This window comes from Laetiporus sulphureus (assembly GCF_001632365.1).
Source record: "Laetiporus sulphureus 93-53 unplaced genomic scaffold LAESUscaffold_71, whole genome shotgun sequence".
Lineage (NCBI taxonomy): Eukaryota > Fungi > Basidiomycota > Agaricomycetes > Polyporales > Laetiporaceae > Laetiporus > Laetiporus sulphureus.
The window spans coordinates 52,312-64,781 of record NW_024468580.1 but is presented as its reverse complement, the minus strand read 5'-3'; the positions used below and the strand labels follow the sequence as shown (position 1 = coordinate 64,781).

The 12,470-nt window shown below is 41.1% G+C and overlaps 2 protein-coding genes across 2 annotated transcripts; both read left to right on the top strand.

Moving 5' to 3' along the window:
* Positions 1–1,757: 1,757 nt before the first annotated feature.
* LAESUDRAFT_764250 (uncharacterized protein) lies at positions 1,758–2,648 on the top strand (the record flags this gene model as incomplete). The annotated part of the gene is made up of 2 exons (XM_040913404.1): positions 1,758–1,840; positions 2,510–2,648. 2 exons carry the CDS (start codon positions 1,758–1,760, stop codon positions 2,646–2,648), a joined length of 222 nt encoding a protein of 73 aa, XP_040758598.1.
* A 4,878-nt stretch (positions 2,649–7,526) lies between these two features.
* LAESUDRAFT_764249 (uncharacterized protein) lies at positions 7,527–8,128 on the top strand (the record flags this gene model as incomplete). The annotated part of the gene is made up of 2 exons (XM_040913403.1): positions 7,527–7,571; positions 7,634–8,128. 2 exons carry the CDS (start codon positions 7,527–7,529, stop codon positions 8,126–8,128), a joined length of 540 nt encoding a protein of 179 aa, XP_040758597.1.
* Between the last annotated feature and the right edge of the window lie 4,342 nt (positions 8,129–12,470).

Genomic DNA, 12,470 nt, shown 5'->3' with positions numbered 1-12,470 from the left:
CTACAATGAATGGTTCAACATTTTTCGGACTTATTATAGTCTCTACTTGAGTAATAAGAAGAGATCTCTACATTTTATTGCTCTGCACTTCAACTTCTTCATTCTGAGCATACAAAAACAAGTCCTATTGGTGCAATTGAAGTTTTCTGCACCAGAGTAGATTGATTGGCCTTATTTGGCTTTGGTGGCTATACCACAGCTCTTGGTGTGGCTAATGACTTTCTAAGCTGGCTACATATGGTTTTGTTGCTCGAAAAATGTGCAGAAGCAAAGAGATTATGACTATAGGCTTAATAGAGTATATAAATAGTTTGTGCACAGCTTCAACAATGCATTTTTACAGTCACACTCAAAGCTGCTGTGACTAAAGTGAAAACCCTTTTCATGCTTAGATATCAGTGATAACTTGAAATCTTGCAATGTGCAATGGAGTATACTGTATCCTCATAACTCACTCCATATGCTGTTTCTTCATTTCATCTATACAAGCAGAATAGTTTAAGCAATCTGAGTTTTCAGCCACTGTGGTAAAATTGATTGCTCTTATTTGTCTTTAGTGGCTGAGCCACAGCTTCAAGTGTGGCTGATGGTTTCTTGAGGGTGTTACATATGTTTCTATTGTCTGAGAAATGCATAGCAGAAGGGAAAGATGATTAAAGGCTTCATAGAACATACTGAAGTATATAAATGATTTATGCACAGCTTCAACAATGCATTTCTACAATAACACTCAGTGCTGCTGTGGCTAAACTGAAAAATCTTAGCAGGCTTAGACATTGTTGACACTTTGATAACTAAACATGCATTATAGAGTATACTGCATGCTCATGCTTAACTTTGTAATGCTATATCCACATTTCATCTATACAAGCACAATAGGTGAGACAATCTGAGTCTTCAGCCATCATGGTAAAATATTAAAATTTTCATCCATATTTCGACTTTTTATAATGTTTGATCACATGGATAATACATAGTACACTACATCTTCATGCCCTGCAATGAGAACAACATGTAGATTATTTTCTGGCTCAAACAAGCGAAGATTTGAGGCTACAAAATGTCAGCCATCTAAATTCCCACACTTTAAGTTGCCACAATGTGCAAATAAGACCATATTATGATGTTTGTCATTAGTGCAACTAGCTAGTTGCCCAAACAATAGACATTATAGCTTGGCATTGTGCACACAATACTTTGAGCTAATTCCAATTTCATTCCTCCAAAATTGAAAAATCTTCTTTCTGAGGCTCTGAGGTCTCAGAACATCATGCTTTTAGTTCAGAAATGTTGTTTTTGCTAATGCACATACATAGAGCACTGGGTTTGAATCGGAGTTTAAATCTGAAAGGTGGCTGATTCAAATAAGTGCAAATATTCATGGCCAATCTGTTGAAAGGAGCCAGTTTTCAGACTCTTCTGGTGTTGAGCGTGCTTAACACATCAGGAGGACGAAGGTCGAATGGCAGCTGAAACATGTCGCAAGGTGGTACCCTGGAAAATTGGATGAGGCATGTGATGTACGCTCAGTGTAGCTACTTGCTGTACATACTTAAGCAGCAGATGATGCGCTGAACAGCAGTTATTTGTACACTCTATATGTATGTACTTTAGTCAGGTCCCTGAGGCCTAAATTGGGTCAGCTATCTCATCTAGTGACTCTGGTTTTGACACAAATGACTTACCAAACCTGCTTCATCTCTCCACTATTCTCTGAAGCCCATCTCTAGATGACGACAACGTTACTCACCTAGGCAATGGTCAATGAAGCAAACTCTGTCAAGTTTCTGGTCCTCAATGAGACCAACTACACAGACTGGGTCATGCGCATGGAGGCTGAGTTAGTCAGGAAGGGATTGTGATTGGTCATGCAGCCAGAAAAAGGCTCAAAGGATGAGACAGTGGTGGAAAAGGAGATGAGAGAGGAGGAATGGTGTCAGCAGTGCTCAAGGAAAAACATGGGAATTGTCTGAGCAGAGCTAGTCAGGCACGTGACAGATGGGCAGCTTGTGCACCTGATGAGTAAGGACCTCAAAGTCTGTTGGGAAGTCCTGGAGCAGGTTCACCAGGTGCACAGCTTTGCGACATGAATGGTTATGTGAAGAAAGATGAATTGGATGGTGAAAGGGAGTGAGAAGCTGATGTCGACGTGGATCGAACACGTCAAGACACAGGTCTGACATCTCCTCCATGTCGATATCTCAGTAACGGAAGAAGATCTTGTTTTGACACTCACCTCGGGTCTCGGCAAGTGCTACGAGCCACTTGTCATGGCACTGGATGCACTATCAGCTGATCAACTCATCACAGAAAATGTTGTTGCCAAGTTACTCAATGAGGAGATGAGGCAGACAGATGTGAAGGAGGCATCACTGGATGCAGTAGCTAGAGCGACAGCATACACAGCTAGAGCCAAGGGACAGGAAGGAGGAAGGCTGAGCCTGAAGGCATCTTCAAAGAGCCAGGGGCAGGATGAATGGAAGCTGAGACCACAGTGCTACTGATGCAGCAAGAAGGGCCACACAAAGTGCGAGTGTAAGACAGTGTTCAAGGAGGCTGAGAGCTCAGAGGATGAGAAGGCAAAGAAGAAGGATGATGCACGAATGAATGTATTGCATGCATCAGAGGGCCACATTCAGCTCTTCTAGACCAGTGCGGGGTTGATGCTCGAGGGGGAGCAGTATGAAAAGTTCTAGGCATTCTTGCATGAGGAGACGTGTTGGAAGGAGCCAGTTTCCTGACTCTTCTGGTGTTGAGCATGCTTAACACGTTGGGAGGATGAAGGCTGAATGGTGGCTGAAATACTCCTGAAAAATTAGATGAGGCACGTGACGTATGCTCGGCGTAGCTACTTGCTGTACATACTTAAGCAGCAGATGACTGTGCTGAACAGCAGTCATTTGTACATCCTATACATACTCTAGTCAGGTCCCTGGAGCCTGAATTGGGTCAGCCATCTCATCTGGTGACTCTGGTTTTGACACAATCAGAGTGCTGTATCTGTGGTCAATTTATTATCAAATCAATTGAATTCTTTCAAAACACTTCAAACATTTGCATTTCATCATGTTCCACTGTATCTAATCTGGCCAACAATATACATACTATCATCTGAATAATGTATCATTTAGCATTTTCTGAAGTTATGACACTTTTTATTCCTTGTTTAACTAATAGTTGTTGCAATTAAGTTTTCAGCCACCTTAATTTTCACTATCGCCCTTCTATCTTCAGATTGGCTGCTGCTATGCTCACGATTAATATAGACCAGAAAGTCGTTCTTTTCAGCTTTTAAATGAGTATTTGTTGATTAGATATTTATGCTTTATTTTGAAGATATGTGCAATTCTATCAGGCTCACTCATTTATACACTTTTGAAACTAACAATCCAAAGCCTCCAAACCTAAAAATCAGAGTACTTTATTAATCAACCATTTGTCCTAAGCACTGCCTTAAGGCATTAATGTAAACTTTTGATCAAACTTTGATGCACAAAGCTGTCAATACCCTTTCATTTCTTTTTCAACTGCTTTTACAATTCTGTAATTTCTTGAAGTGGCTTGCTAATATGTTTTTGAGATGACTTCAAAGATGATATATGAAATTAAGCTTTGAAATTGATCAGGCCATGTTATAGTCTTAAGAGTATTCTCTTTAATCCATCTTCATGTCTGTTTGAAGTTACAGTTGAAAGTATTATCTCCACACCTTTGCTGTAATGCTTCAAGCCATTCATTCTGAAGCTCAGTTTTCAGAATGGTAACATAAAGGTCAGAGTCATCTTGTTATCAGTTTTACAGGTATACAGCCTCACATCATGAGTGATCTGTCATCATCTTCATAATACAGCAAATCTGAATCTGTATTCAGCCAAACAAGTTCTAGCCATGCTATGTTCAATATTTCAAAGTACCATTTGTATATGTAGTGCATCAGAGTTTGATCAAAAGCATACATACTATACAATGAACATGTTGAGTGTGATTATATTTATCTATAGCAGACTTTTAGCTTATGGAATAGTTGTGAGGGATACAGAACCTATAAGTATGTCAGCCACTCAGGATTTGAAAACCAAGTCTAAGATAATGAAATCTCTTTTGAGGCCACTCTGAATATTTTGATACAGCTTAAAATGGCAGATATCTTGAAGTATCTTGCTATGATCGTCTACACTGCCATATTTGCAGCATCAAGACTAATATTTTAATGTGAATAAAAAAAAAACACAATGTGGTGAATATTTGTAATCAAATTATAAACTTAATTATGAAGAATGTCAGGACCTCAGAAATCTTTCTGCCAGAGATGGCCCTCTTACCCAAGTAAATATACTTCTTGGTGAACACATGATAGCTTTCTCTATATTTAAAGATGTCCACAAATCATCCAGAGCAACAGAACAATTATTCAGCTCAAACTGTGCTTTTTAACAATTTCACCGTATGCTCTATGAAAGTTGTACAAATGTTGCTTATGCTGTGTTGCATAGCACAGACCCTGTTGCATTTTCTATTACTGCAAAAATGGTACAGATATCCATAGTTTCTGTTCTGCTCTGCTTGAATGATAATCTCTCAACATTAATAATCTTACCTCTTCATCAGTGTTGCAATAGAGATGTGAAGAGAACAGATTCTTTCATTTATTTACAGAACTGCAGCCTAGAGAAAATGTTCTGTCAAGTTAAGCTTCTCAAAGGCAATAGAAAGCTCTCAAAATGGCTGCAAGCCTTTTTTTCTAGACAATTCACAGATGACTGATCAAGATATAAAACTTTAACAATCATTCAAATGGAAAGCAAGCTTAGGTTCATCTTACACTACATATTGCAGAGAGTAGTATAAAAATGTAATTGTGTGATATTCTTTATTTATCACTTATCATTTTACTTTAACAGTGAATGGTATAAATGGTCACATATGGTTTCATGGTTGGATTATTACTAGCAATAGTTTAATGTAAGAGGACTGTAAAGTAGCTAATTATAAAGTCAAGCATATCATACATTTAGCTTGATGACAATCCATGCAATACTGCATTGAATTTCTCCATATTTTTATACTGTGCATCTTGAATATACTGATACATAATGTGATACATTATGATTTCTTAATCACATCAGGTGCAGTAGTGTAGTAATGATTTACAGCAGTCAAATGATTAAGATATATCTGAAAAACTTACGAAGATCATACTTTAAAATATTAGCAGTTAAAAGCCTAAAACCTCAGGAATCGTTCCTGCCAGGAATGACCCTCTTACTCAAGTTCTTGACGGGTGAGGTGGGCTGTGCATATGTGTGCAGCATGCAGGAGCATGTGAGGCTGAATGTGAGTGGAGAAACATGACATGCATGGTGTGGACATGTACAGTGCTGACCGAGATTCAAAAATACAAATCTGGCACAGGCTTCAAGAGGAGAGCATGAGATGCAGATGTATTGCTTGCACTCATTTCATCATGCAAGCTTCGATGGCAGGAGCACAGTGCTGAATCTGATGAGTGCATACATGAGCTATGATACCTTCATGAACACCCTTATTTCATCATGACAAAAGTGCAGGTCTCAAGAAGGGCATCCAGATAGAGATAAGGTGGGAGCTATATGTATGAGATGCTCCCTGGTGAGCGGTCATGGATGCAGGTGATGTAGGTGATGTGGAATAGAGTGAATGCATGTTGCATTGCAGACCAGGTTGCAGCAGGGATAATGGACATTGAGTATATTGATGAGATGATGGTGACGATCTTGCTGACAAAGTCCATGCTGGACCTCTTCAAAAGCAAGGTCACCTCTGATGCTACTGATGTGATGATCCCTGTGCACAGACCTGTATTCATATCAGACTACATGTCAATGTTGCATACACCAAAAATGCACACCCTGCTCCATCAGATGAAACAGGAGCAGATCGTGCTGCTCAAAAACCACAACAACACACTGCCACTCAGCTGTAGGTGAATCTTTGAACACAGTTTTGCAGCAGTTTTATTTTGACGAGCTTGGTAGGCTCTCCATTGTGAACATATTATGTGGTGATGTGAACCCCTCAGGTGAATAAGGTGGTCACTAGCACACTGATGGTCGAGTGATTTAAGTGAATTTGACAGGTAGGCTGCTGGTGTCTTTCTCACGTTCAGTTGGCACGACATCTGCATTTATAATTACTTCAAGGATGCAAGGCCGATAAATTCTTAGACACATCATGCTGAATGGGATGCTCGTGTTTGGGCACCAGGTGCATGGAGTAGAGTGCATGGCAGTCAGAGTGGCCTGATCTTTGTTTCTTAGATTGCAGTATGTGTCGAATTTGCCCATCCTATTGTGGAGCTTCCGGCGTGGTCTGAGTTATATGACTTTCAATTCATTAGTGGTCCTTTGGGATGATGATGGAGTTTATTGTGAAGAATGTCTTATGTACAATGATACACAGATGAATATACAGAAGAAGCATCATTAAGGTCATAGAAAATAGCACATCCAGTTTAGGAGAAACACCGTTGAGATTTGTCCAGGAAATTTGGGACTCAGCTGATCCTTTTCAACAAGCTAAAGCAATAACAGCTTTCGATCAATACAAATGTTGGGTCGGATCTAGCTACTTTGATAACTATCAAGTAGAATTCATTCAGATCCCGTTTAACCATTGGTACAACTGCATCATCAGAGAATCTAGTCTCATCGCCTCTCGGGTCCTCTACTATGAGGATTGGTTCAAGTGGATCGATACTCTCAAGGAAACACTCGATTCACTTGAAGAAGACCACAAGGAGGAACAAAGGCAAGCCTCAGAAAGGCATTCCCTGCTTTGAGAAATCGAAGCCAATATCGATTGACTCAACGAAGAAGGTCACCTAGATGAATATTCGTATAGGACACTCATAAACAGTCTCCAAAACAGGATCACACAAGAAACAGTAAACCCACAGAAAACATTACCTGCATACCGAAGAAGTTCTAGCCCAATCTGAGATAGGAACGCGATAAACAATCGAGGAAAACAAAGATATCCGCCCATACCAAGAGGATTTGGGTTCACATCGAGGACCCCTTCTCCTAGCAATTGGTTGGACGGAAGTTCAGAATCAGAAGATTTCAGAGGATAGATCACTGTGAATGAGCTACGGCTTAATTGGTGACACCTCTCCCCCTTCATCACATTCATCTTCGGCGGGTCCACAATCTACAGACCTTGGGTTACTATTTCAAACACCACCAGAGGAGGAAACTACAACCTCTTCACAAGTTATAACATCCTCAATTGCACAGCCACGATTATCTTCACCTATACCTCTAACTCCGCACACACAAACAATGTCTCTGATGAATCAATCCAGTGCACTGAATGCCACATACCTGGCAGTGTACAATGATTTCATCACAAATGCCCCAGCAGACATCACGGGAGCAGCCAGGAATTGGCTGTTAGTGACACACTCTCAGTCGCTATACACGCAACAGCTTCTAGGGCAAAATGTAATTGACCTAGAAACTAGGCAGTGAGCAGTACTCAATGCCAACATGGCTGAAATCAACCTGCTAAGGCTAGCAATTCAAGGCCTACAAGTAGGACAAGCAGCCACAGCACCACCGATTGAATCCCTCCACCTGCAACCAGACCTAAGCAGAAAGTTGCCGCACCTGAGAAGTTCTCGGGTCATGGCACTCCCAAAATTAAGGAATGGCTCGAACAGATTTACCTATACCTGGATGATGTCATGGATGAGCAGCTAAGGATTAAGCTGTCACTATCCTACCTCGAGGGAGATGCCCATGACTACATAGACAACTACTACACTCTGGTCCAGACGACTCAACTGCTTGGAACGTGGGCTGACTTTGTCAACTGGCTCACAACATCTTACAACACCAAGGACAAGCCACGAGAGGCACAGCTTGAGGTCAAACGTCTAACAAAGAGCCCCTGGACAGACATGTCCAAATTTGCTGAAAAGTTCAAGAAGTGGGCGAACAAGTCTGCTTTGCCCGACGTGGATCTTATTGAAAAGATCCGCTGCATCACACCTGAAAAGATCCTGCAAGTACATGTGGGAACAGATGAGAACCAGTGGCCTATCACATGGGAGGCTTACCTCAATTGGGACTTGGACATTGAACGATGAATGAAGCATACATTCACTATCACAAGCTCAAGAAAAGACATGCAGGTAGATGAAGTAAAGAACACCGGCAAGGGAAAGAAGAAGGTGATGACCAAGGGGAAGGTCAATGCTGCAGACAAGAAGCTGTCTGTATGCAAATACTGCAAGAAGAAGAGGAAATTTGGCCATCGCTGTGAAGAATATAAGAAAGCAATGATCAAAGAGGGAAAATGAAAGGAGCGAACGAATGGAGGTGGGGGAAGAGAGGGTCCAGAACTGCGATGCAATGTCAAAAGAAGTATAAGACAGTTGTCAGATGCATCGAGATGCAGGTCACAGATGATGAAGAGGAGGCAGAATCGTCGAGACTCACCATGGCGCGAATTCGTGAAGTAGTCACAGATGATGAGGAAACTGATCTCGAGACGCTAGCTCACCTTGAGGCTAAGTACCCTCACTTACGCTCAACATTCTCGAAGCCTGACATGCTCCAGGCAAACAAACCAGCCACATCACAGCTGTCGTCTTTTTGGCAGGGACCACTGTAAAGCGTGAAACGGTGATATCCCCCTGGTGCCAGTAACTTTTTCGATACCCATCTCTGTAATCTGGCTGGGTCAAGCTGAGGACATATGTCATCTACAAACATGTATATTAACCATATTCCTGAAAATGTAATGGTACAAAACAGCTTCTGTACCAAATCCATTTTCAATTTACCTGTGGAACTGTGGGTATCAGGAAAAGTAGTATGTGCTGAGGCCCTAGTGGATTCAGGAGCATATTCAATCTTTGTGAACAAGAAGTTCATTAGGGAACATCGATTGACTCTTTATAAGCTGAAAACTCCATACAATGTCTACAATGCAGACAAATCAATCAATAAAGATGGTCAAATCCTGTATTATCTTCGAGCCTATCTAAAGGTCAGAGATCACGGATTGACTCATCGTTGCCTTGTCACCAACTTAGGCGATAAGGATATAATCCTTGGGATGACATATTTATATATGCATAACCCAGAAATTGACTGGAAATCCAGTCAATGGAAGTTTACCAGGTGCCCTGAATTGTGTACCATTAATGGGTCGTGTAAAAAATTTATACAAAGAATATCTCGAGAAGAGACAGAGGAACTTCTTGATGAGGAAGGTTGCAATGAACAGCCAGTTCCACATCAAGCAATGGAAGGAGGAGGTGATGAGAACAAATTCATCAACTGGGTCAAACTAGGAGACCCAGAAGCTGAAGAAATAGCCCGTCTAGTAATGGCAATTACTAACATGGGGAAATGGACAGATGAAGAGAATGAAGAAACTGCGGATTACAAGGATTGGTCGAAACATGTCCCAAAGCACTTGCAAGCTTTTGGAAATGTATTTTCTAAAAAGGCTAGTGAACGTATGCCCATGCATAAAGCCTATGACCACTCTATCAAATTCGAAAAAGGTGCACCTCTTCCAAGACCTGTGAAGGAGTATTCAATGAGCCCCGCTGAGCAAAACTCACTCAATTCATGGATCGATGAGCAATTAAGCAAAGGTTACATCTGAAAGTCAAAGAGCCCAGTAGCCGCTTCCGTCTTCTTCATAAAAAAGAAGGATGGAACTCTACGACTGGTGCAGGATTATCGTAAACTCAACGAAATTACCACAAAGAACTGTTTTCCTATCCCTCGAATCTCTGACCTTATCGATCAATTATCAAAGGCCTCCATATTCACTAAGCTGGATCTGCGCTGGGGGTACAATAATGTATGCATAAAAGAAGGAGATGAGTGGAAAACAGCCTTTACCACACACCGTGGTCTTTTTGAGGCAAACATTATGTTCTTTGGGTTCTGCAATGCACCAGCCATGTTCCAGGCGATGATGAATGAGATCTTAAAGGATTTAATCCTTGAAGGCCACGTTGTGGCCTATCTCGATGATATATCAACTCATCGCTTACTTACTAAGGAAGTGCTCAAGCGTCTCCAAGATAATGATTTGTTCACTAAGCCAGAAAAGTGCTTCTTCGAACAGTCATCTATTGAATATCTCAGGATGATTATCTCTAAAGGCTCTGTAACGATGGACCAATCCAAAGTCAAAGCCATATTAGAATGGCCCGTACTGACAAAAGTCAAACAAGTACAAGCATTCTTAGGCTTCACCAACTTTTATAGGTGCTTTATTAAAGACTTTGCAAAAATTGCTAAACCACTTAACACACTGACAAAGAAGTCTCAGGAATGGATCTGGAGTGATGCAGCACAAAATGCCTACGAATCACTCAAACAGGCCTTCGTAACGGCCCTCATCCTTAAAATTCCTGAAGACAATAAGCCCTTTAGGTCAGAAATGGACTCGTCCAATTTTGCCACTGGTGCTGTTCTGGAACAACTGTCTGACAATGGACTATATCATCCCGTTGCCTATTACTCCAAGTCTCTAAACGAGCATAAACGAAATTATGAAATTTATGACATAGAAATGTTTGCCATTATTCGAGCACTCGAAGAATGGAGACACTATCTGGAGGGACATCCTGAAGTTGTGCAGATCATTTCTGATCACCAGAACCTCACGTATTTCAAGTCAGCGCAAAAGTTAACATGCCAGCAAGCTAGATGGTCGCTATATCTGACCTATTTCAATATTAATCTGCAGCACCAACCTGGAACAACCATGCTGCATGCTGATTTTCTGTCCAGGAGACTAGATTATGAAGAGGGGGTAGAGCATGGCAACTGCTCAAAAACAATGCTAAAACCCGAATATTTTGCCATACGGGCAATGCAACCCTCACATGAGGCTCCAATAGATGATGACAAACTTCTTACCAGGATCAAAGAAGTGCTAAAAGACGATGATGTGACCAAAGGATACAAGGAACTACTCAAGAAAGAAGAATGGGAGTTCGCAAAAGGACTCGAAGACTGGAACTTCGAAGATGACCTATTGCTTTATCGAGGAAAAGTTTATGTATCTAAGACAGATAAAGAGGAATCTCTAAGACACGAGGTACTCATAACACATTATGACTTACCATCCACGGGACACCCTGGAAGATGGAAGACATACGAGTACCTATTTCAGAACTATTGGTGGCCTCAAATGACATACTATGTTAAAAGATATGTTTCGGCATGTGAAACTTGCCAAAGATACAAAAATATCAAAAAGCCACCATACGGTCCTCTACAATCCAATAATGTACCAGAACATCCATGGGATATTATAATGGTAGACCTAATCACTCAGTTACCAAAGTCAGAGAAACACAATGCAATATGTGTTATGGTGGATAGATTTAGCAAACGAGCTCACTTCTTCCCGATCACCAATGAATTCTCGGCAAAGGACCTAGCACACCTTATGTACGAATGTGTGTGGACCCAACACGATCTTCCTAGACAAATCATCAGTGATCGAGGACCTCAATTCACCAGTAAACTATTCCAAGAATGGTGCAAATTGTTGAGCATTAAATCATCCATGTCAACTGCCTATCATCCACAAATGGATGGGCAAACTGAGAGAGTCAACCAATCTCTGAAACAGTACTTATGCTGCTATTGCAACTATTGGTCAAATGACTGGTCAAATTCCTACCAGCTGCAGAATTTGCATATAATAACCAAGCACCGCACATAGCGTGGGATAGAAATAAATGCTAAAAAAAAAAAAACCAAGCACATGAAAGTACTAAAAGTTCACCGTTCTTTATTGAATACGGACATCATCCAAGGGCAGGACCTTCTGTAACCAAGTCAGCATCACATCCAGAAATCGGCGACTACGAGAATGCATGAAAAGAAGCACAGGAGCAGGCCAAGGCACCACTCACTCTAGCGGCAGAATGAATGAAATGGTACTATAACCAGCACATTGCCAAGGTGCCCTTTAAACAAGGAGACCATGTCATTATTGACATTCACAATTGGCAAATGATGGAAAGGAAAGTTAACCCCTGTCGTGCTGGTCCTTACACGATTAAGGAACAACTCAGTCCTGTCACTTTCAGGATCGACTTACCAAAAAACATTTCAGTTCACCCAGTGTTTCATGCCAGCCAATTAATACCCTTTGTGGAGGATACAATATCCAAATGGTGACACGCACAGCCAGCGCCCATACCTGTTGGTAAAGAACTCAAATATGAAGTTGAACAGATACTGGACTCAAGGATTGTACGAAAAAAAATACAATACCTTGTCAAATGGAAAGGATATGGGGATGAAGAAAACTCGTGGGAACTGATCATTAACCTGGGTAATGCCACGGAATTAATCGAAGAATTCCATGAAGAACATCCAACGGCTCTGATCATGGCAATAACATTATCGCCCGATCCTAATTACGACCCGAGCCAAGATATT